Source organism: Perna viridis, chromosome 8, assembly GCF_037379345.1.
Source record: "Perna viridis isolate PV_CMFRI_1.1 ecotype Kerala chromosome 8, ASM3737934v1, whole genome shotgun sequence".
NCBI lineage: Eukaryota > Metazoa > Mollusca > Bivalvia > Mytilida > Mytilidae > Perna > Perna viridis.
Genome location: NC_142452.1, coordinates 6,841,748 through 6,864,898, shown reverse-complemented (window position 1 = coordinate 6,864,898; position 23,151 = coordinate 6,841,748). Strand labels below are relative to the sequence as shown.

Here is a 23,151-nt window from a genome sequence, read left to right as displayed (position 1 = left end):
ATTTGAGGTTTGCTCTACAGTAGGATGTTTTTCCCTTATAGGAATACCTATACATACTGCTTAAATAGACAGCTAATGCATTTGCAAAAATAAAGTTCTATGAAAAAACTAAGTGAGTCATTTAATATAAAATAGTAAAACGTTCGAAGAATGACGTATGTGAATGCGCATGACTTACAGGAAGTGAACTGTTTTGTTTACTGATAGTACTTTGAACCGTGTTTTGGATCTGAAAAGTCGCAATTTAACATAAACTTGATACAGTGTTCTCTTTGTACAAAGCAACAATGGAAACACTTAGTCAAACACAACTGAAAAAATTGAAGGAACATAAGTATAGTGCGAGTGGAACGTCTTTAGTGGAACCATACATGCAAGTTTATTGGAGGTGGCTTGTAGAGCAAATACCAAAAACATGGGCCCCAAACACGTTGACAATAGTCGGATTGATTTTGAATATAGTCACTTCCACACTTTTATTCCTTTTCAGTCCTGACGGGAAGTCAGATGTAAGTAGTTCGACAATTTGATATTGCTACATGTATGTCATAATACTAGTAAATAGTAGAAATGTTTACTTTTTAAAAATAGCCGATAGGGAGCATCACAAAGTGATGTTAGGTCTACAGTTAATATGAGGAAGTCATTTGCTTTAAGTGCAAACTAAGCCTTGAATAGGTTCCCTTTTAAATAAAATGGATTTCCTGTCATATATACAATATATTTACAATTTGTGCAAAATTTAATTTAGGATAATTTCATCTGTGGGAGCTGACAAAAGATACAATGTATTCCAAATATTCATAATTTTATCAGTAAAATAATTCTGGCTTCAATGAAGAATGCCATGTCCCGGAAGCTATAAAAATTGACTGCCTTTATGGAGAAAATTTAACATTTTCTTTAGCCGAACAAAAAAAAACATGTATGATTGAAGATCATGTCTCAGTAAAAACACTATGTAAGTTAATATTTTCTGGAAATCTTGAGGTCTTTTCTATTAATTTTTTTCTAATTAAAAGAAATGAATATTATTTAAGTAGTTCAGGAAATGTACGTATGTATCTGTCTCTGTTGTTCTGTTCCTCTGTCTTTTTAAGAACCTATCCTACCTCAGAAAAAAATTTATCTTAGATCGTATTATCCAAATCAAAGCATAGCTTTTTTAAGACACGAAAGGCATTCATTATCTTCTTGTTGTGTCTAAAATCTTGGATTGTGCATTTGTTTACGTCGAAGGTTATCTGTAAAATATTAATACCACCTTCCATGGAGAATGGATATACAGTATTGTTCTGGAAATGTACAAAATATAAACTTAAAAAAAGGATATTGCTGGAGCTGCTCGTGGGGGGTAAAATAAAATTCAAGTATGGTAAATTTCACAGTGCTCTCTTTTATAGGCCATGCCTAGTGCATATAGTGTGTGTAAGTCTCATCACGTGACTGTGGCTTCAAGAGAAAGGGTTACATTTTGTGTAAGCATGCAAAACATTTTGTAATATGTTATCATCAATGAAAAACTGTATCTTTATGTTATGCTTTGTTTCTGACACAGTTGGTATACTTTTGACCATAAAGGCTCTCTTTTATTGAAAGAGTAATCAAAAGAATGTAATCCAGGGACAAAGACCAGAGATGGAAAACAGGCATACACAACAAAGAACTTAAAGTAACTAAAATCATACGTACAAAGTAACAAAACATATGAACAACTTTTTATTTATGAGATATTAGACTTTATTCATGAATAATGGTCCGGTTGTGGTGGGGGGGATTTTTAATTTTTGTGAATTAACCTTAAAATGCTATAGGCAGTGTCCTGAAACTTTGTTGAATAGTTTATTTCTATTAGCATAAGCTCCTTTGTGATATTTAAAATTTTTTGGATATTATATTTTTGAGTTGCATGTATGGGGTCATACAAATAGGACTCCACTAAAACTGGGAGCATGGACCAGGTGCACCGGTAGGGTATACGTCCTCTGCTTTTATAGAAAAACCTGTCGAGTTGCTCATAAAAAGTCAAGTCTGGGGTAGACAAACGAGGAAAGGAAAACTATGACCCATTGAATAAATTAATGGGTGCTGATGGATACACCATAACAATCCACGAGTTCATGATGACGACCATAAAACTTCTGTAGTGATGACTTCAATCTTGTAGCAACATAACCCTGTTCCAAAAACCTATTTGTTAGAGTTTTAGCGTGATACAAAAAGTCTGTGTAGTTTCAGCAAGCTTTGGCATAACATATGAGTTGTGATATGAACACTCCATATGCAGGTGCTGAAGGGATGTTGCCACAGATGAAAGGAAAGTTGAATGAAAAGTCATCACGTTTGTCGTAAAGTTTGGTCAATAGTTTTCCTTTACCATCAATTTCTAAGTGTAGGTCAAGATATGAGGCTGACTTCACAGTGTCTGTAGTATCCTTTATCTCAAGTTCTTTTGGGTAGATGTGATGTATCAAATCCCTGAAATTAGGATTGTTTAAAGATAATACGTAATCTATATAGCGGAAACTGAGATTAAAGGATCTAGCCAAACGACATTCTTTATTTTGGATCAGACCAGCTATAAAGTCAGCCTCATAAGAGTGAAGGAATAGGTCAGCAAGTAAACGAGCACAATTTGTTCCCATTGGAATGTCGACCGTTTGTTGAAAACACGTCCACCACACTGGACAAATATGTTGTCGATTAAAAATTCCAGCATTTTGTAAACATTTTCCTCTGTATATTTGGAAGATGATTTAGAATTATTTCTTACGAAGTACATGTATGAGGAATCTCTACCAAGAACTATATATTTATATCTAGGTGTACCATCTTTTTTGAACAACGATGTGTAATGTTTTTAAGTTGGGATTTTACAATGTAACTGAGTATGGGGAATAGAAGTATACTGTGTTGAAAAGTCATAGGTTTTAATGCTTATATATTCAGATAATAGTCTTGAACTGATTGTCTCCAAAAGATCTTTCAAATTTTTCAGGTTCCACATTGAATTAATACCACTAAGGGAGTAACAAGTGTTGTGGTAGGACTGCAGACCCTCTTTGACAGTTGTGAGTATAGAAGTTAAAAGTTTTGAAAGAGGTTTGGTGGTACATTTTGCAGATCCAGCTATGAAACGTTGTTTGTATGGATTCTTGTGGAGTTTAGGAATCCAGTATATAGATGGTAAATCACAATCATCGTCCTTGGTAGAGAGATCAAAAGAGGGTAGCACAGATTTATGGTTTACCACAATCTCTTCTTTGGAGAGTGTGGTAGCAGTATAGGTCTTATCACTGCTATTTTTTTCTACGTCTGCCTTTGATAATAAACATTGGATGTAAAATGTTTTGCAGACAAAAACAGTGTTGTTTTGGGCTTTGTCTGCTAGTACGACAACATATTTGTCATGTATATTAGACAGTGTTTTTGCTACATCGGGGTCTTTGAAAACTGATGTAGCCTTGGAACTGATTGAACTATTTAAAACTTTCATTTGTTTCAAAAATAAAGACCCCATAGCCTTTAACCACTCTGATAGAGAATCAATGTCTTCTTGTTCTCGTTTTATTCATTTTCTTGCATAGTCCTCGACGGCATCCATAAGAACTTTAAAGTTATATTTCCAATTTATGGAGCATGGTTCACGGTACTTCGGACCTTTAGAAAGGATATTATGCAGAGATTTGTTTTCGATGATGGTTAAATCTCCCATAACGATGTGACCAGAAGGACCATATTTGAATGGAGAGTTTTTGCAAGAACAGTCAGGTAGTTTAGCCTTGAAGTTCTCAATCTCGAGGTTCTGCAATAGCCTTTTATAATTGAAAATTTTGGATGCAAAGGGTGAAGTATAGGAATATGAAATAATTGGTATGGATTTGTCTCTGAAATATGGGAGAATTTTGTTGGTAACGTTTTTTGTGATGGAGGATGTTAGCCAAATTAATTGCATCTATACCTTTGTAACGCAAGTCACCTGATCGTAATCTTATTCCCTTATTGGCCAAATGGTGATTGAAATACTGTATAAAAAAATTAAAATCTTGTCTCATGTGTCATTATTTTTTAATGAAGAGAGATAAGTTAGACAAATTTTATTGTACCCACTTTCTTTTTTTTTTTTTAAAGATAACACTCATTATTTCATGGTTTACAAGATGGTCCAGGTACATATATTCATCTACATGTATGAACAACAGTGTAGCTGATACCTAAAAAAAACTAACAAATTAACATTTGTTTAGCTGCTTCCTGTTACTATATGCATTTTTGTCTGTCAGCAAAGTCTAAACATGATGTACATGTAAATATCGTTAACTTTTTTCAAATCAATAAGAATGTACATGTACAAAATGTATGCAAACGGTTCCTTAAAACCTTCAATTTGGAGTATAGGGCAATCAAGAAAACCAGGATTCGAACAGTAATAAAAAAGAACATAATCCAAGGAAAATGGACTCACACAACAAAGGACAACAATAAAACCTGCATATAGAAACAAAAGTAAATGAGCATCCAGACTCCACTGAAAACTCTAAGCATGGACCAGAAGGGTAAATGAACTATGATATCAAGAACAGGTTAGCAAGGAGAGGAGCACAATTTGTTCCCATAGAACCACCACACTGGACAATTTTATGTTGTCGATAAAAAACTTGCATTTTGACAACATTTTCTTCAATATATTTAGAACAACACTGAGAAAGTATGAAGAATCTCTGCCAAGTACTACATACTAATAATCTAGCATTGAGAGCTTCCAGAGGATCTTTTATATTTTTCAAGATCCACATTGAATTGATACAAAAATGTACCACTTTGAAAGTATTAACTAGTGTAGTGGTGACACTGGAGAACTTGTACTGGTACAGATATATTGATGTACATGAAAAGATGTGTTGGTACATGAACATTGTACATGTATGCTATAATCATTAATGCAAATACAAGCATCCATATCTACCAAAAATATCTTTTTAGTGTTCACCCCTTATGCCAGTGGACACAAGTTAACAATGCCGTCATGTATTGAAGGATGTTTGTTAATTTTCTACAAAATCACAAGCTTGTGCAGAGAAAAATGTTTGAATTAATTAGAATAATTTCTATTGATATAAAATTTTATTTAGTATACTTTTTGTATTGTAGGCTCCTAGAATTGTATACTTACTGTGTGCAGTTGGTCTGTTTTTATACCAATCATTAGATGCTATTGATGGTAAGCAGGCAAGGAGAACAGGTACCAATACACCACTTGGAGAATTGTTTGATCATGGCTGTGACTCAGTATCTACAGGTATGTATTTTGATTTTGATGGGAAAAAGAAAGCAAGAAGTACACACATAAAGGTGCATATACGTTGTACCTTTGAACTTTGACAGCCCTGTATTTCTGTAGTAAATACGGAAAACCTTTTGGCATATTCACAGGTAAATGACAATCAAAATTTTGTATGATGCGTATGTGATGGGTACTTCTACTTGAACAAAAGACATTTACCTTGCACTGTACTTCTTAAACATACTCCAAGTTTGTTTTTATACACCAGTCATTTAAGACAGGGCATATTATGGTATATCAGTGTCTGTCCATCCTTCGTTCACACTTCGCACAATGACTAAAAACTGCTGCCAACAATTTTTGTGACACTTTGGTTGTTTCTTTTGATTAATTTTGATTAATGTGTGCTCCTTTTCAATTTTAATTCATTATTTTTTTTCATTTATGAGTAATGGTACTTAACATGTTAAAAAAAATTCTGTTTTCCGACTCTAACTCAAAAACCTGTGCAACAATTTAAATGAAACTTTATTGAATTGTTTCTTTATATTTATGAAATCTCCCTGTCAAATTTTGAAGATTTGTGATTTCAAGATTTGGAGTTACATGTATGAGACTTTATTTATAAAGAAGTGGGATTTTTTCCAGTTTTTGGACTACAACTTAATAGTTGTTGCACTTATTTTCATGAAACTTTAGTGCATTATTTCTTTCAATTGATGACAGCGTCCTTTCAATCTTTATAAATTTCAAATTTTTCATTTATGAGATATGGATATTCATGAAAAATGGTTGGGGTGGGTGGGGGGAGGGGGGGATATAAAATTTTTGTGAAATAACCTTAAAATGCTATAGGCAGTGTCCTGAAACTTTGTTGAATAGTTTATTTCTATTAACGTAAGTTCCTTTGTGATTTTTTAAATTTTTTGGATATTATATTTTTGAGTTGCATGTATAGGGTCATACAAATAGGACAATTTCGTGTTTTTGGATTAAATTTAAAAATATCTTCGCCAAATGCTATGACATGATTGAGAACTATTAATTTCTTTTGATCTAGGCTTTTGATTGTTGTTAGCAGGGATCTATAAAGAGCACTTTGTCTGTCCGTCTGTTGTCTTTCATATAAAAGTCTATTGCAAGTATCTAAGTCAATTTACTGCTTCCATTCTGAGTAAAATATTATTGAACATGCCAAACTTTTCATCACAATCAAAATTCAGAGCTGTATCAAGCTTGAAATTTGTGTCCATAATTGCCCCATGTGTTCTGGGTTTGACCTCTGAAGGCATAAGTACATGTAGCTGCACTCTTTGAAGCATTGTATTCATATTTGTGGAACCCATATCATTCCTCTTTACTTTCATCTTTCTGTACACTGAGTCTGCCATTGTTTCTTGGCTTCATCTTAATACAGTACCGTAACTATGGTTACTATTTCATTCATACAAACATATCAAACAGATAAGTTTAACAATTTAGTGCAATGTTTCAGTATCTAGATTTTAATATGGATGTGATTCATTTTATGATAAAAAATATTTTTTCATGTATTTAAAAAAATGCTTTTGCAATTTCAGTTGAATACCTTTTAAAACCATTTTTTACTATCACAGAGTGTTTGATATACAAAAATGTACATGAAATAAAATGTGATGAATCAGCAAGTAATCAATATTTAAGTTCAGCAACATATGTTCACATAAATATTTTCATTATCAATTTCTATATAAATCACTGTAGTTTATAGACCTGATTTAGCTGTAGGGGAAAAACTTCATTGTACATACAGTATAATGTATTTGGTAATTTATTTTTATACATGTACATACATTCAGTAAATGATAAAAGCCTTTTATATCTTTAATACATACATGTACATATATATGCCCATGTGTTTACATGTACATGTATCATTGAGCTTCTTTTTAATGATAAGCCAATGGAATTTAGAGGTACTATTTGTTTAAAATAGTGTGTGCGGAACATATATATACATCAACACACTGAGTTTTTATCAAATTCTCATCTGTGATTAGAAATTATTAGTATTTTTCAACAATGTATGTACATGTACATGTATATAATGAATACCAGATGTGAAACATTGAAGTAAAATGTACAATACTTAAGTATAGTGAACTGACTTTGAAGTATAATGTACTGACTTCTAAGTTTTACGTGTATCTATTGACTTTGAAGTATAATGTACCGACTTCTAAGTTTTACATGTATCTATTGACTTTGAAGTATAATGTACCGACTTCTAAGTTTTACGTGTATCTATTGACTTTGAAGTATAATGTACTGACTTCTAAGTTTTACATGTATCTATTGACTTTGAAGTATAATGTACCGACTTCTAAGTTTTACATGTAAGTACTGACTTTGAAGTATGTTGTTCTGTCTTTGAAGTATAATGTTCTGACTTAGAAGTATAATGTACTGGCTTCGAAGTACAATTGATGTACTGTTCAACTCAATATTACCCGAACGATGCTTATGCTGAACCTATATATAGCCATGGATGGTGTGCAATGGACATTCCTGTAGAATTTTCTTGGAAACACATTTTGGCCAGTACATGTGTGAAAGAACACGTACATGGCAACATGATTTAGTATGATATTTAGTTTTGCACTTTTTACTAGAAATAAAAAAAAAAGGCGAAAGTGGAAACCGATAGTTGTTGCATGTTTAGTGAATAAAATGGAGATGTTATTGTAGATGTAAAAGTAATTTCCAAGTTTGATAAATGGTGTATACCAATTTATTTTCATGTTTTACATTTGTACGTTATTTATAATTTCATTTTAAGTTTACATGAAGTTCACAAAGAGGAGTAAATCCCTCATCAATTAACATGTAAGCAGTATTTAAGAAATTAAGCAATTGACAGTAATATTAACTGTCCTTTGAAAGGTTGTTTGAACTTGTGGTTTTGATGTTTTTCATGCTTAATGTACTTAAAAGCAGTAACTCATTTCCTTCAATTTTTACAATAAATACTAATACACATATATGTGGAGTTGTACATGTAAATTATTCATTTCCTTAAAATATTAGTCACAATGACAATAGATAAAACCAAGCTTTTCTGTAAAAATGGGAGATAAAACATATTGGGGGAGAATATATAAATTAGAATTAGGAAGACTAACTCAAACACCATTTAGAAGACATTATAGACTATTATGTATACTATACTATATTTCATTATCGTACCTTTGGCTGTTAATGGAAACTAATTTTATCTTGTAAGGTTGATAATGTAGACTGATGTGAAAATAGATATCCTTGCAAAGAAGTTTAAATTATAGATTTATTATGGAGGTAATTACTGGTACTTGTCCACCATATTCCTATGAGACTTCTCTCACAACCTCCTCCTCCAAGGAAAAGGAAACACTATCCTTTGATTTCAGCATCTATTGTGTACATAATATACTCATGTAGATGATGTTTGTTGCTAAAGAATCCTAAAATTGGGTGATTGTCTTCATTTCATCTACTAATAGAGTTTGGAATTCAGGACACCGTTTTTCTTGACTTCTCACAATCGACAAAAGATCTATAGAAATGCTTGTACTACCTATTCTTACCACTAACACTACTTCTTTGATTTCCTCATTGTCAACTTTCCTTCCCTATGACCGACCTTCCAGCTGCTACAGTGTATGGAGTTTTTGTCTCTCAACTCATGCACTTAACTAGAAATTGGGACCAATACACCAACTTTCTTGATAAGGTTGAGTGGCGTACACAAAATGCGTCCGGTTCAGATACATGTTGCCAGTGGATTTAGGTAGCCATTCCAAAAATTTAATGTTGTCACATAATCTGATTGACCCAAATGGATGGAGTGACCATTTCTAATTTGACCAATAATCTTCATTTGTCATATTCTTCCTTTTCCCCCAACTTATCCTTCAATGAGCTGATAGTATTTATTTTACAAAAAGCTGCAACTTCGAATTGCACCGTATTTCATTCTTGTTTTCAGTGGGATTTGTGCTGTCTGTTTTTCTGCATCTGTTTTCAGTTTTTATGTATTGTCCAATTTTTTCTTTTATCATTTTGGTGTTCCTGTACAGCAGATTTCCTTTCATTTGAACCTTGGTATTGCTACTTATCCAATACCTGTATATGCTAATTAGTGACATTATTTACTTGATGAGATTGACAAATTATATAGAGGAAGAGGAGTAGAAAAAATTCAAATGTGCTTCAGTATCTGTATCAAATAATGTTATAGTGACAGAAAACCAATTTTATGTGAAAACTACACTGAAACCCTTTTGGACAAAAAGTTTTGTTTGGTAACACAGGTGTTTGGTTGATAGAGAGATTTAAAACATAACGAAACTGGTATTGATTGAACTTAATAAGATGTCTGGTTGACACAGGCTTCTGTTGTTATCAGGGTTTGGCCTTGACAGGTTTTACTGTAGTAATGAAGTACTATTGTGTGTGTGTGGGCACTGATTTAGTGGTTTTTTGAAGCAAAAATATGATTTCCTCACAAAATACCATTAACTACTGCACATGTAATATTCCCTTCAAAATCTAAAGACCAGCAAGTTGGAAATAAATCAGAAAATACACAGACATTGTTGATACCCCCAAAAATCCTGACCAGTTATTGCACCTTTTAAATGTTTCACTACATGCAAGTATTTTAAAATGATAATCTACCCCATCCATATCACATGTATTCAAACCCAACAATGTAGGAGCCACCGTTATAATAATGGCATTATTGTCTGTCTGTCTGTTCTTTTGTCCATGTTTCTTGTAAGCATAACTCATAAACTGTTCAATGCATTTTAATTAAACTGAGAATGAAACTAGTTTGGTTGAGTCAGATACTTTGTAGGGGAGATAATCCAACTTTCTGGATTACATATTGAGTCTAGGTGGAAGTAGTGGTATTGCTTTTGTGAGCCTTCTCATACAGTTTCTAGTTTACCCAAATGAGTGCCTTTGAAAGCATGTATATAGAATTTTATTGTATAACTTTCTATCAGTCGATTACTTAATTTATATCTTTATATCTTTGCAGTATTTGTTGGCCTTGGGACAACAGTAGCAATGAACATGGGTAGAGATCCTGATTGGATGATGTATGAAGTTTTTGCTGCAACATATTTATTTTATATGGCCCACTGGCAAACTTACGTCACAGGAACTCTTAGATTTGGAAGGTATAATTGATCATAAAATTTTAAAAGTGAAGATGAATCATAAGTTTTCCATTATAAGGGCCTGGGGGTCTAGAATTCTCATGTCATGATACCTAAGGATAGTTAGCTAAAGGAACATAATATTTGTTCATTTGTCTGGCTAGATTTTGTTGTGGCAGAGAATATTTACAAGCCTAACTTCTTGTGGATTGCAGAGAAGCCTAGATCCATGTGTTTCCTGAATTCCATTTTAATTGATGTTTATGCAGTCTCAAAAACCATGATTTGATGAGACCATCTTCCTGTGTGTCACCGGTCCACATACTTTAGTACCATGTTGATTTCCAAATAGACCAAACACTAATCTACTGTAACATATACCTCGACAGACGTGTATCAATGTAGGCTTATTTTACGTGTACATTTGGTTATGGTTAGATATATTACATGTGTAGAGATAATGCCATGTTTTAATTTTGTTTTCAGATTTGATGTTACAGAAACACAATTAATGATTATTGGTGTATATTTAATAGATTTTTTGTTTGGATCCTCATTTTGGGATATAACAGTAAGTAATATGATGCTTATATTACATACAATATTGTCCTTGCCAATCATATATTTCATTTGGTTGACACATTTTGTCATCAGAATGGATATTTACTTGATACTGGAAAATATCAGCCAGATAAAAAGAATATGCAGTCTTTGGCTCAGTGGCATGTAACAGCTTGCTAACGATTGATCCCTATCAATAACATATAACAGCCCTCTCAAACATTAGCAAATGCCCACTTTATGATTAAAGTTCTTTGAAAAAATTGTCAAAATTTAAATGTAAAAACCCCTGTGATAACCAGACTCAGAAGGCCATATAGATTATATTGATATACTTATCTTTTCTGATTGGGTACACATCACTTGTTTGGCTCTTCTATAATTTTACCACAGCTTTTAGAGTTTGTTGGTTGTGTATATGTGAAATGGAGGTATGGTCCTTTATCATGAAATCAGTAATCATGGTCATTGACAATATACATTTAAATCATTATACATGTAGATACTATGAAGACTTGCCATTCGATGGTCCTAACATAAAATAATAAAGGAAGACTTCATTATTATATATGTATTGACTTATTTCCTTGTTTGCAATTAATTTTGCTTTTATTTCTACTTTCAGTTTCCTATAATAGGAATGTCATTTAGAAAAGGTGCTATGCTGTTTAGTTTGTTTCCTCAAGTGTATCAATTTGGAACAAATTTTTCTGTGATAATGCAGGGTGGATCTGGCAAAAACAAATCCACTATTGCAGTAAGTTTTATGTATGTAGGTCAAGTTTCTGTGATAGTGTAAAATTCAAACAAGCATGATAAGTAATTCAGAAATGTCTCTAGACAATGAAATGAATTAAAGGTAACCATAAGAGTCACAAGGTATTTTAAAGGCTTCACTTCTTGTTGATTTAAACTAAAGTGGAGAAATAGATTCATATGGTAAGGTATCTGTTTAATTGTATCCATTTATATAAAAAAAAACTATCAGCTAGAAGTATTGTACACGTGCAATTTTTCCAATTTACTATGAGTGGTTAGGCATTTTTTTTACCAATGAGTCGTGATGAAATTTCAGCTAGCAAGTTCCTGTCATTTGATTCTCTTCAAGTTTTTACAATTTTCATAGAAGAACTAACTGTGTTTAAGCCAAGTCTTGGAGAAAAATATCTACCTTTGTCTTTAAAATGGAAATTTTATATGCTTCTAAATGCTTACATTGATTATTCAAATTTTTCTTCCTTGAGTGTAGAAATATTTCATTCCTAAATGAAAGAAAATCATTATTTGTATTACAGGGGACTAGTACAATATTTCCAGTGTTACCAATAGTACTAGTTTTAGCCTTAGGTGTAATAATAGCTCAGAAATCACCATCAGGAGTATATGATAACCATCCATGTTTTTTCCTCATCTGTTTTGGGCTAGTGGGTGCTAAAGTCACTAATAGATTAGTGGTAAGTATTAATCAACAACAGACACTTATATTTGATGAAAAAAGACTCCAGTAAACAAAAGGCCTGGAAACTATTGCTTGATAAAAACATTTAGTTACATATAATGAGAATGGATATGGTGAGTTTGTAAAAAAGACAACAACCCCACAGGCATGCAAATTGTCAGGCTACCTATTGGTCTTCAGTTAAAACAGAGGAAACCCTCATATCACTAGGCAGGCTGCAGCTCTCCCCAAAACTACATTGTACATGTGTACAGGGAAATAGTTGCTCCTGTAGACTCCAAAAACATAAAAATAACTGAAAGTGCAAATGAAACAAGACATGCAGAGGCCAGAAATTCCTGACTTGGAACAGGCACAAAAAATGTGGTGGGGTTAAAGAACTTTGTTGTGATCACAACCCTCCCCCTTTCAAATCTGGCTACTTTGGAAAGAATATTACATAATTAAACACACCTAAAAATCAGTTAAAAAAGTTCTGAGTCCCTTGTTATAATGGAAATAAAGAAACTGAATATACATTACACAAATGTACAAACAAAGGACAACTAGCAGTTGACTGACATGCCAGCTCCAGACCAGTGTAAACCTACAAAAAGTTACATTCTCATTGTATGTAATATCAATCTCAATTCTTCCCATGAAGTGGTACATCATAAGGACACAACCCATGGCATGCTGAAAATTGCTTTCAGATATAGTGTTTTAATTTCTATGTCATGACCCTATGGGTGAATCAATATTAATACCAAAAAATGCTACCTTTAATGATTTGACAACAATATCATAACTATGTCCCTTACTAATAAGCCTATTCAAAGCTATAATAAACTTATTGGGCGAGTATTGAGTTTTTCTTGCTTTGTGTATAATATTTCTGTAAAAAATGACCATCACATTTTTTATTGAATTTTTCTGAAAAAACTATTTTTTCAAATTTAAGATATCTTTTAAGGTTTTTGAGTTATAAGGAGTGTAAGTTGCCACACCCCAAAAAATCTATTTTTTTTTTTTTGGTCAGATTTTGAAATTTAATTAGTTTTCAGATTTTGTGCTATTTATTTTGTCCAAACAATTTGATTTGTCCATTATAAATTGTAAGTTTGTTAAAAAAACTGATGCTGTGTCTACTCTTGTCCCCAACTGTTCAGGGCACATATTGCTAAAAGACCCTAGGGAAAAGAACACTCACTAATTTTGTATTTGACCTATGATCAGAAACATGGTTTCTGTATACGGTAATGACCAGAAATATATAGACGGCATCACCAATTTCAAATACTCCTTAACAACTCAAGGGATTTTGATGATATTTCATAGGAAGTTTGTGTGTTATATGTAGATGTGCAAGAAGGAATATCATCACAGTTGGAGGACTCCAATTAGAAATAATCCAATTAAAACTTGTAAGAGCAACTCCTGCTAAACCACTCAAGGGATTTCAATGAAATTTTATAGGAAGGTTGGGTATCATATGTAGATATACATAAACAAATATAATAACTGTTGCTTGATGCGAAAAGGAGATAACACAACAAGCATTTTACATTTTAGTCCATTTAAGGCAAGGGATAGGTATTCTCTTTCTGAGCTTTATCACAGTATTTCTAGTTGGATCCAGGTAAGACTATAATTGATATTATCAAAAAAGGCAAGAAAAGGCAAGAAGAATATACTACAGAATCTCAGTGGTCTGTTATTGACTTGTTATTTTCATTATGATTTTGTTTTTAGGTTGCTCAAATGACGAAGAGTGAGATGGATTTATTTGATTCATCATTTCTTGGGCCTGCTATGCTTTTTCTTAACCAGTATTTCAATTGCATTTTAAATGAGTACTTGGTTTTATGGTTTATGTTTGTAAGTATTTATTTATTGGTGATTAAAAATTATTTTATTAAATTTATGAGTTATTTTGGTTCTCTTTTTTTTTAGGTGTTTCAAATTATTAAATTAATAATGTTTTTTTTTATATTATTTGAGTTGTTGTTGAAGATATAAAGAATTATTTTGCTAGTAGTGAATAATTATATTTCTGCAGGAAAGATAGCTATTTGTTAAGGTTGTATAAGTTAAATAATTAGATTGTAGTGTTAGATTCTACATAAACTGGTGATTTGTTTTTCTTGTTTTCAGATTTATGTGTCACAGGATTTAATCAGATACTCTCAAGCAGTGTGTCAACAGATTTGTGATTTCCTTGGAATTTATTGTTTTGACATTACATCAAAACCAGGGTCTAAAATTTTATCAAAGAATGGAAAGTCATCATGAAGGGTACCCCTTCTATGCTCAGTATTATATTGTTAGCCTGGTAATACTTTGTGAAATAATCATTCATTTTTGGAGAAGGTTCATAATGCTTTGATTTAGTAATGTAAAAGATATTTAAATATTTTTAAGTTGAATAAGTCTGGATTTTCTTACCACATACCTAAGAAGTACAGTAGTTATGAATGTTTTGGACTAGTTAATTTAGAACTTTCATGTTCTTGTAACAGAATTTGTTTCTTGACAAATTTTAAGATTTCTTTAAAGAATTTGAGCCAAATTTCAACTTCTAGTACTAGATGAAATTTTGCCCTTAAACCCCAACAAACAGTGTAGACTTCAATTTTTTTTTGTAAATATCTTGATTGTTATAATTTTCTTGCAAATTGATTTAAATTTAATTTTCAATGGTCTATTTTAAGATTAAAAGTTCAAAGTGCAAAAAGTTTATTTGAAGTCAGTACATGTAAAACATTACAACACAAGCTATAATGAGCTTTTAAAACCATCTAGACTATGGTACATGTATAGAAACGAAAATACCCTTATATTCAGTAGTGTACTTACTTTTGCTAATCCAAGGATAATATATGAAGGTGTAAACTTACAGAATGAAACATATTTATAGCCAGAAAATAATTTTCTTCCCGGAAAGATATGTTGAAAGAATTCCAGACTTATCTTAAAGTTGTTACTATGTTGTTAATGTTATATGTTCGTTGTATTGGCTTTTATTATATTACTTTCAAGATGTATATTTTTTTACTCCGTTATCAATACAAAGATAGCACATGGTTTATATTATTACTGCTTTACAAAGTAAGGATTACAATCCTACTCTGGCTTTTATAGACTCACTGTTTTATCTTTGATAAACACTCAATTTTCAATGGTTGAACATTCATATTGATTATTTAGTGTGTGCTAAGAGTTGTATTTTTGTAAGTTCACATCGATATTCAGTTTTTAAATTCATTAGAACATGATACTACACATTTAACTTTCTGTAATAAAAATGCCATTTTAAAGAAATTTATAAGTATATTTACTGAACAAATTCACTCACAAACTAATGATATGTTGTATCCAAACACAACTGTTGGGTGGTATATTGGAATCATCTTGTCCTTCATCAGAATTTTGTAGCAATAACCTCAGCTCCTTGTGGATGTATTGATTTCAAATTGAGTGTATGGCTTTATGATGTTGGGCATACATTGTAAGGATTTTAGTTGCTGTCTGATATCAACTTCCTGTTTTGTCTGCATTTTTTTCTATATTGAATGACAGAGAAAAGTTTCATCACAAAAAACTTAGCTGCCAGTGGATGAATTTATTTCAAATTTGGTGTGTTGCTTTATAAAGATGGGGTAGATGTTGTAAGCAATTTTGGGTGATATACGATTGGGGTATATCTACCATGACAATGCATGCAACTTGATGTTATGTTTGTTTGTGTCTTGGCATGGTGTTTACTCCAGTAATCTTTTATAAAGGTATTAATGACTTTTAAATATTGAAGATAAGGAATTTAATTTCATGACATGTAACCTCTCAGTCTATCCATTTCATTTGTGAGTGTCGTCCTGTTGGTAAGGGAATAATGCCACCATCCTGATTATAATGGCTGTTAAAGCTGTTACTTAACCATTGTTTAACAAAAAAAAATCAACTTCAAGAACTACTACCAGAAGCCTTCTCAACCAATCGTATGAAATATTGCCATATATACATCACATGTAAGAATTACACAGAAAAAAATTCGACATTGTTTTTGGTACAGCATTTCAGTTTTGACTTTGAAAACCTCTTTTCACCTTATATAAATTTACAGTCCTATTGACTAATATCTCCTTAGACCTGTCTGCTTTTATCTCAGCTAAATCCATAACCATTTTGTTTTATTATATTATAAATACAGGAAAATAGGTTGATGTGTTAAAATTGTAACAGTACTGTTCACTAAGTATATTTGTAAATATGAGGTAAAAACAAAGACTTCAATTCTAACAGTATTTTTCAATTTATGTTCAAGACTGAATCTTTTTTAGAATTCAGACAAAACAAAATAAAATATTTAATGGTACAACCAGGGGATGGAACAACAAAGTTTGAAAAAAAAACTCAAGGCTGAGAATATTCTTTAATGTTCCTGAAATCATGAAACTTAATGTCTTAAAACATTCTCCAACTTACTTATTTTTTAAGTTCAGTTGTGGTGTCCAGGCCATTAGTTGCATCCAAAATTCATACAGACCCTTGTACTTAATACTTTGCATGAAAATCAACAAGTTGTTTTCTGTCTGTCTGTATAAGTAGTGTGCACTACCTCCATCATGTTCGTCATGATAAAGCTTACATAAATTTTAGTTTGCTTTTAATCACACACATTAGTTAGTTCAATATAGTATATGTCTAGTCAGAAAGTTTGTGTAATTGAAAAACATGTATATCTAAAAATTTGATACATTTATTAAAAAAATATTTCAGGGTAAAAAGTGATAAATCTTATATTCTAGATAAATAAACAATTTGTTTAGACGCTAATGTAACCAATTTCTGGTTAACATTCAATTTTCATACTAATTTGCAATTGGTCAACATTACAGCTACATGTAAACATGAAAGTCAAAAATATTCACCAATAAATGATGGCAATTCTGTGTTCCTTGTTTTGAGGAATTTGTTATCAGTCTGAGTCACTTGTATGTTTGTTTACTAGTCTGATTTTCCTATTGAAGTGAACTCCATTTGGATTATAAAATCTGCATGAAAATAAATCCATCATAGAAGTGTTAGTTTTATTTTTACTTGAGTGCTTTGTGTTATTAAAAGTGCTTTTTCTGCTTATCTGTCTCATTACACATAGTAAAAAATATAGATCAAAATCTGATGTTTTCTGTTGATACATTGTGCAATATCATACTAACAAAGAATTGAAGTCAGTAACTGTATCGGTTTTTTTTTTAAATTTAACATAACCAGTATTTCAGTATCGAGAGATGTTAAATTTCAGTTAAACATTTTGGTTGTTGTTTTATTGTGTTGTTAATTCTATACATAGCTTCTTTTCATCCCAATTTTAGTTAACATATATGTGTGTGTGTGTGTGTGTGTGTGTGTGCAATATACCAGTTAATATATACAACTCTTTTTAGTCTCAGTGGTTTTAAAGTTCTGTGGATAAATTACTTTGAATTAGATGATTGTTTTAAAAACAAGCTTCGGTAAAAACCAATATGACTATTCAACATACTTAATTTAATCAGGCTCTGTGATTTTATATTATTTTTGCATTTCTAATGATTGTTTTTTGCTTCCCTGACTTAAATCTTCCATTCAAAATTCACCCAATTAAAATGCTTGAAATCAAGATTAGAGAAAAAAGTCTCAGTTTGAGATATATTTTTTAAAACCTAGTCTTGATCTTATAAGACATTGAATCTTAAATCTTGAAATTGGCATTGCTCTAGAGTCAGACAGTCTAAAATATCTCTTCATGGAGCTTATATTTTTATCATAATTCTCAAACCAAAGATTGTTATGCATAATCTAGACTAATTTTAATTATTAACGTTTGCCTTCAGCCATTCTTTGTTATAATACCACACTATTTAGATAGCACTATCATAATATCTACAAAGCATAAATAATTACAATGTATAGTTGCTACACTATTTAAATATCCAGTAATACACATAATCAGAAAATGTCTGTGTTAGTCTCATGCTTGCCTCATATTTTGCTCAGGTTTTTATGCCAGATTCAATGCAAGCTTTCAGTTGATATTATTATAACCATAAACCTGTCTGTGCTGATTGAATTTACTATTTAACATAGATATTCCAGATCATTGTATTTCTTGTGCAATTTACTGTTACTACTAAGCAATGAAATACATGTAGTTTGATACCAGCATGTAGTTTTGACAGGTGTACCGATATACATGTATGTCCTAGATGTTTTATTTTCATTACATTGTTTCTCAATCAATTTCTTTAGAATATTAGAATTTTAAATGTAAATATTGAAACTCAATGTTCTGTAATCAACAGAACAGAATACAAGTGTAAATTATTGATTGAGTTATATTTCTGACAAGATTTGAATACACATCAGTTTCATTTATTGGGTTTTAAGTCTAACATTGTTAAGATTCTTCTGTATTTATAGTTTAAATTTTTTGCATCATTTATTGGCTCAAACCGAAATCAAAATTCTCATGAAAAGTTAACCTTTCATGTTCACAAGTATGCTGAATTTTTTGCGTGTTGTGTTAAATATTTTATCACAATCTGTCTGAATGTAGTCTACTTCCAGAGAACATTTTTTTCATATGTGTTAAGTTCAGCTCAAATTCTTATCTTACTGATGTTTTAATTGGTTTCATTTAATGGTAATTTGGAAACTACTTTGTGCATGTATTATTGCTTATTTGTTTCTAGACCTGAATGCAATTTTGATTTTTGTACTTTCGAGAAAAAATTGTGCTTAGGTAGTATGAACAAGTCTTACATGCTAACATAAGTTACTGCAATTAATTTCTTATTTTACCCTGACATTTTCATCTGGAATAAATTATAGCTTTTTATTTAATGTGTAGCTAGAGAAAATATTACATCATGGTGACCTTGGATTACTAATTACCAACTGGTTAATAGCAGTGGTACATGAAGTACAGCACAAAAATCATTATATTTACAGAACTGGTGCAGTGTAAGCATTGCAGTTTTATACTTTGAAATAATGTGTTTAATTCTAAGATCAATGCAGTTTTTTTGCCTTTGATAGTGGAAAGTCTCCTCCTTCTATGTAGATATATTATACTTTTAAGATTTTATTTCCTATGTATGCATGAAAAATATACAGAACACAGAATGCTATATTGCTCTTTTTATACTATGTTGGACGTAATATTTAATTATATTGACAGCCCTGTTTTGGATTGTTTTGGCCTTTACATAAACATAAACATGCCATCTGGGAAGGTCATCTTTTTATTTAAAAGTAAGATAAAAGCAAATAGCTCATTTTATTGGCAACTTAACAAATTTTCCATTGTTTTTTTCTGCCTATAATTTCTTATTTCAAGCTACTGTCGTAATACTAAAAAATATAAACTATATCCAATGACGTTACATAACATCATCTATGAACAGAATAACGTTAGTTTTGAACGTCTCGACAGAACATCACATCTTGCCCTGTTGAGGTCACTTTATTTATTGTCTCAACTTTAAAACTGCTGTAATTCTATATGTACTTTAGGTCAAACGGCAGTATATGGACTGATAAGTTTATGCTACAGTCCCTTTCATTCTCATGACGCCATATTGGTCCATATACTGCCATATAACCCCAGTGTAATTGACTATTTGCTAAAACCATTTTAAACAAGAAAAGTTTTATTTTCTGCATTTTTAAGTGAAGGTATTTTATTTCAATTTTGCCGTATTTTTACCAACTGATCACTGTGCTATTTTGATCTCATTATTGCTGTATTTGCAATGGTTTCCAATATTTGTCCAAACAGTTTACACATCCACGGAGTAATAAGTCAAATAAGTTGAATTTTGTGATATGATTGGATACCCTCTGCTTTAATACCCAGTTATGTGAACACCTTGATGTGTTTAGGTATCCAGTAGATTGCTTTTGACCTTTTTGATATTTTAGGAGTATATACAATTCAAGATGAGACATCTTATTTGGGCAACACCATAATTACTATTCCAATAAGTGGTTTATGAGTACTGTAACATTGCCATTGTTTTTTTTTCTGCTTGTGAGGCTTTATGAGTTAGTAGGTATATTTATGAAAGGTTATTTTGCTTTGATTTTGTCATTTTTACATGTGATATGGATGATTCTGTATTTTAAGAAATTGAAATGTATAAATTGTATCTGTGATTCAAATTAAATATATACTGATGAATGTTGTTTTAGTCTTTATATAAACCTTATAAATAATATGAGTTCCTTCATATCTTAAACCTTTATAAACTGAAACACCTGCCTAAATGGAGAGAGAGTAATCAAGGGAACCAAGGTTATAGCGGTAATCAAAAAAATGTAATCCAGAGACGAAGACCAGACATGGAAAACAGACATACACAACAACGAACATGAAGTAAATAAAATAATACATACAAAGTAACAAAAGTAAATGAGCAACTCGGACTCCACTAAAAAATGGGAGCATGGACCAGGTGCACTGGTAGGGTAAGCATCTTCTGCTTTTCTAGAAACACCCGCCGAGTTGCTCATAAAAATCAAGTCCAGGGTAGAGGAAAGGAAAACTATGATACATTGAACAAATCAGTTTTCATGGCGCAGATGGATACTCCGTAACGATCCACAAGTTCATGATGACGACCATAAAACCCATGTAGTGATGACTTCAATCTTGTAGCAACATAACTCTGCTCCAGAAGCCTATTTGTGAGAATTCTAGCGCGATACAAAAAGTGTGCGTAGTCTCGGCAAACTCTGGCATAACGTATGAGTTGTAATATGAACACTCCATACGCAGGTGCTTAAGGGATGTTGCCACAAATGAAAGGAAAGTTGACAATTTTGGATGAAAAGTCATCACGTTTGTCGTAAAGTTTGGTCAATAGTTTTCCTTTACCATCGATTTCTAAGTGTAGGTCAAGATATGAGGCTGACTTCACAGTATCTGTAGTATGCTTTATCTCAAGTTCTTTTGGGTAAATGCGATGTATCAAATCCCCGAAATTAGGATTGTTTAAAGATAACACGTCATCTATATAGCGGAAACTGAGATTAAAGGATCTAGCTAAACGATATTCTTTCCTTCGGATCAGATCAGCTATAAAGTCCCTCTCTAGTCAAATCTGGTTCTACTCCAAATCAGTTATTGCCCGAGTTATTTGGTTTTAAATGAGCTTTACTGTATACTGAGCAGTAAATTGGGTTGTTTACTTTGGAAGTAGAACAACTTCATTGATGACATGTAAATCCAATGTATGTTTGTGCTGATATTACATGTACATGGATTGTTTGATTGCATCTCTACCTACTAGTTCTGAATATTCAGAGTACCCCCAACATGGTAATTGTATATTGATCAGGAAGTAATTATATTTTTATAGTGATTACAGGTTTTTGCAGGTACACTTTATTAGAGCATCATAGTTTTATACCTTGAGAACAACTCCATAGAGGAAAAGATAGCAATATTTTATTTTGAACTATTGTAATTTATAGATTGTCCACAAAAGTATAATGAAACATTCATAAAAAAACATGATATTTTAACTTCACTCTGGCAAAAAGAATTGAGACATGGGTTCTGATCATATACGCCTGCATTGCATACGGTAGAACCTCTCGGTGATGGATTTGGCTACCTCTTTCGATAGTTTTGATTTTGAGTACTCCTTATATACAACTGATACTTTGATTATGATCTTCCTACATATTTGATTTTAATGCTGCTGATAAGAGGTTACTCCTTGAAACACGTGTACAACATATCGAAATTTCCAATGTATAAATATGGTATTTTTGTATCTACAAAACATTACATTTTGAAGTTGCATACAAAATAAATTAGACATCAGTTCACAGAGATGGTGTTTAGTATGGGAACTGTAATAATATAAAATGTACTTTATTAATTAGAAAGCACCCTAAGAATGTTCCGTCAGTATTTTCCTTTTAGAACTGAGAAAAGAAATATCGCAACAGCAAAAAGACTGTACAAACCACGTCCTAAATATAACATTTCCCACATATGAACAAAGATTACAAAACCTGAATGTTGACTGTTATAACACAAGAACAATTTGTGTATAATGTATATAAATAACTATAACCACTACCACAAAAAGTTTTGTAGCTTATTCTGTTTATTGGAGGCAGTGTTTGTCCTGTCTGAACCATGCTAGGAAATTCGGGCCTGTTCTATCATGTACGCTGCCATCACTTTCACCTAAATATATGCAGATTTAGTATATATTCTCTTTTTTTTTCAATTAAGGGATTACTGTACATGTACTTTGTTTCCTTCCAAACTATTCTTGCTGGGGGGTGTATAAAATTATTGAAAACTAACACTAGTAACTATATAAGTGTGTATGGACGTTCATTACAAACCATGGCATTTTAATCACAGACAAAAATAACAATTAGAGAAGGAATAGCTTACTTTTACTGATACTTTGTTTCACAGTTTTAGGTATTGTTCACGATCATGGCAACTTTATTAATCTTGGTTAACAATTAGAAACGATATCAATTCTGTTAAAAAAACGCTTTTGTGAATAAATTCAGTATCTCTAAACTTAAATGATAAACTTACTCCATTGATATAATTGCTGCGATCAATCTTCTCATCCTGGCAGTTGGCACCATCATCTGAGGCAACAATA

The 23,151-nt window shown here is 31.7% G+C and overlaps 1 protein-coding gene across 3 annotated transcripts; it reads left to right on the top strand.

The window, feature by feature from the left end:
• The first annotated feature begins 155 nt into the window (after positions 1 to 155).
• Positions 156 to 20,690, top strand: LOC148609130 (choline/ethanolaminephosphotransferase 1-like). Of its 3 annotated transcripts, none has more exons than XM_088596342.1 (8): positions 156 to 509; positions 5,152 to 5,299; positions 10,347 to 10,488; positions 10,954 to 11,038; positions 11,654 to 11,785; positions 12,324 to 12,482; positions 14,219 to 14,344; positions 14,621 to 20,690. In XM_088596342.1, the coding sequence occupies exons 1-8, from the start codon at positions 288 to 290 to the stop codon at positions 14,756 to 14,758; spliced, it is 1,152 nt and encodes a 383-aa protein (XP_088452468.1). In that variant the 5' UTR covers positions 156 to 287; the 3' UTR covers positions 14,759 to 20,690. The 3 variants fall into 3 exon arrangements, with proteins under 3 accessions (XP_088452468.1, XP_088452470.1, XP_088452469.1); XM_088596344.1 differs by lacking the exon at positions 156 to 509 and adding an exon at positions 3,168 to 3,186; XM_088596343.1 differs by lacking the exon at positions 156 to 509 and adding an exon at positions 3,233 to 3,771.
• Positions 20,691 to 23,151: the final 2,461 nt, after the last annotated feature.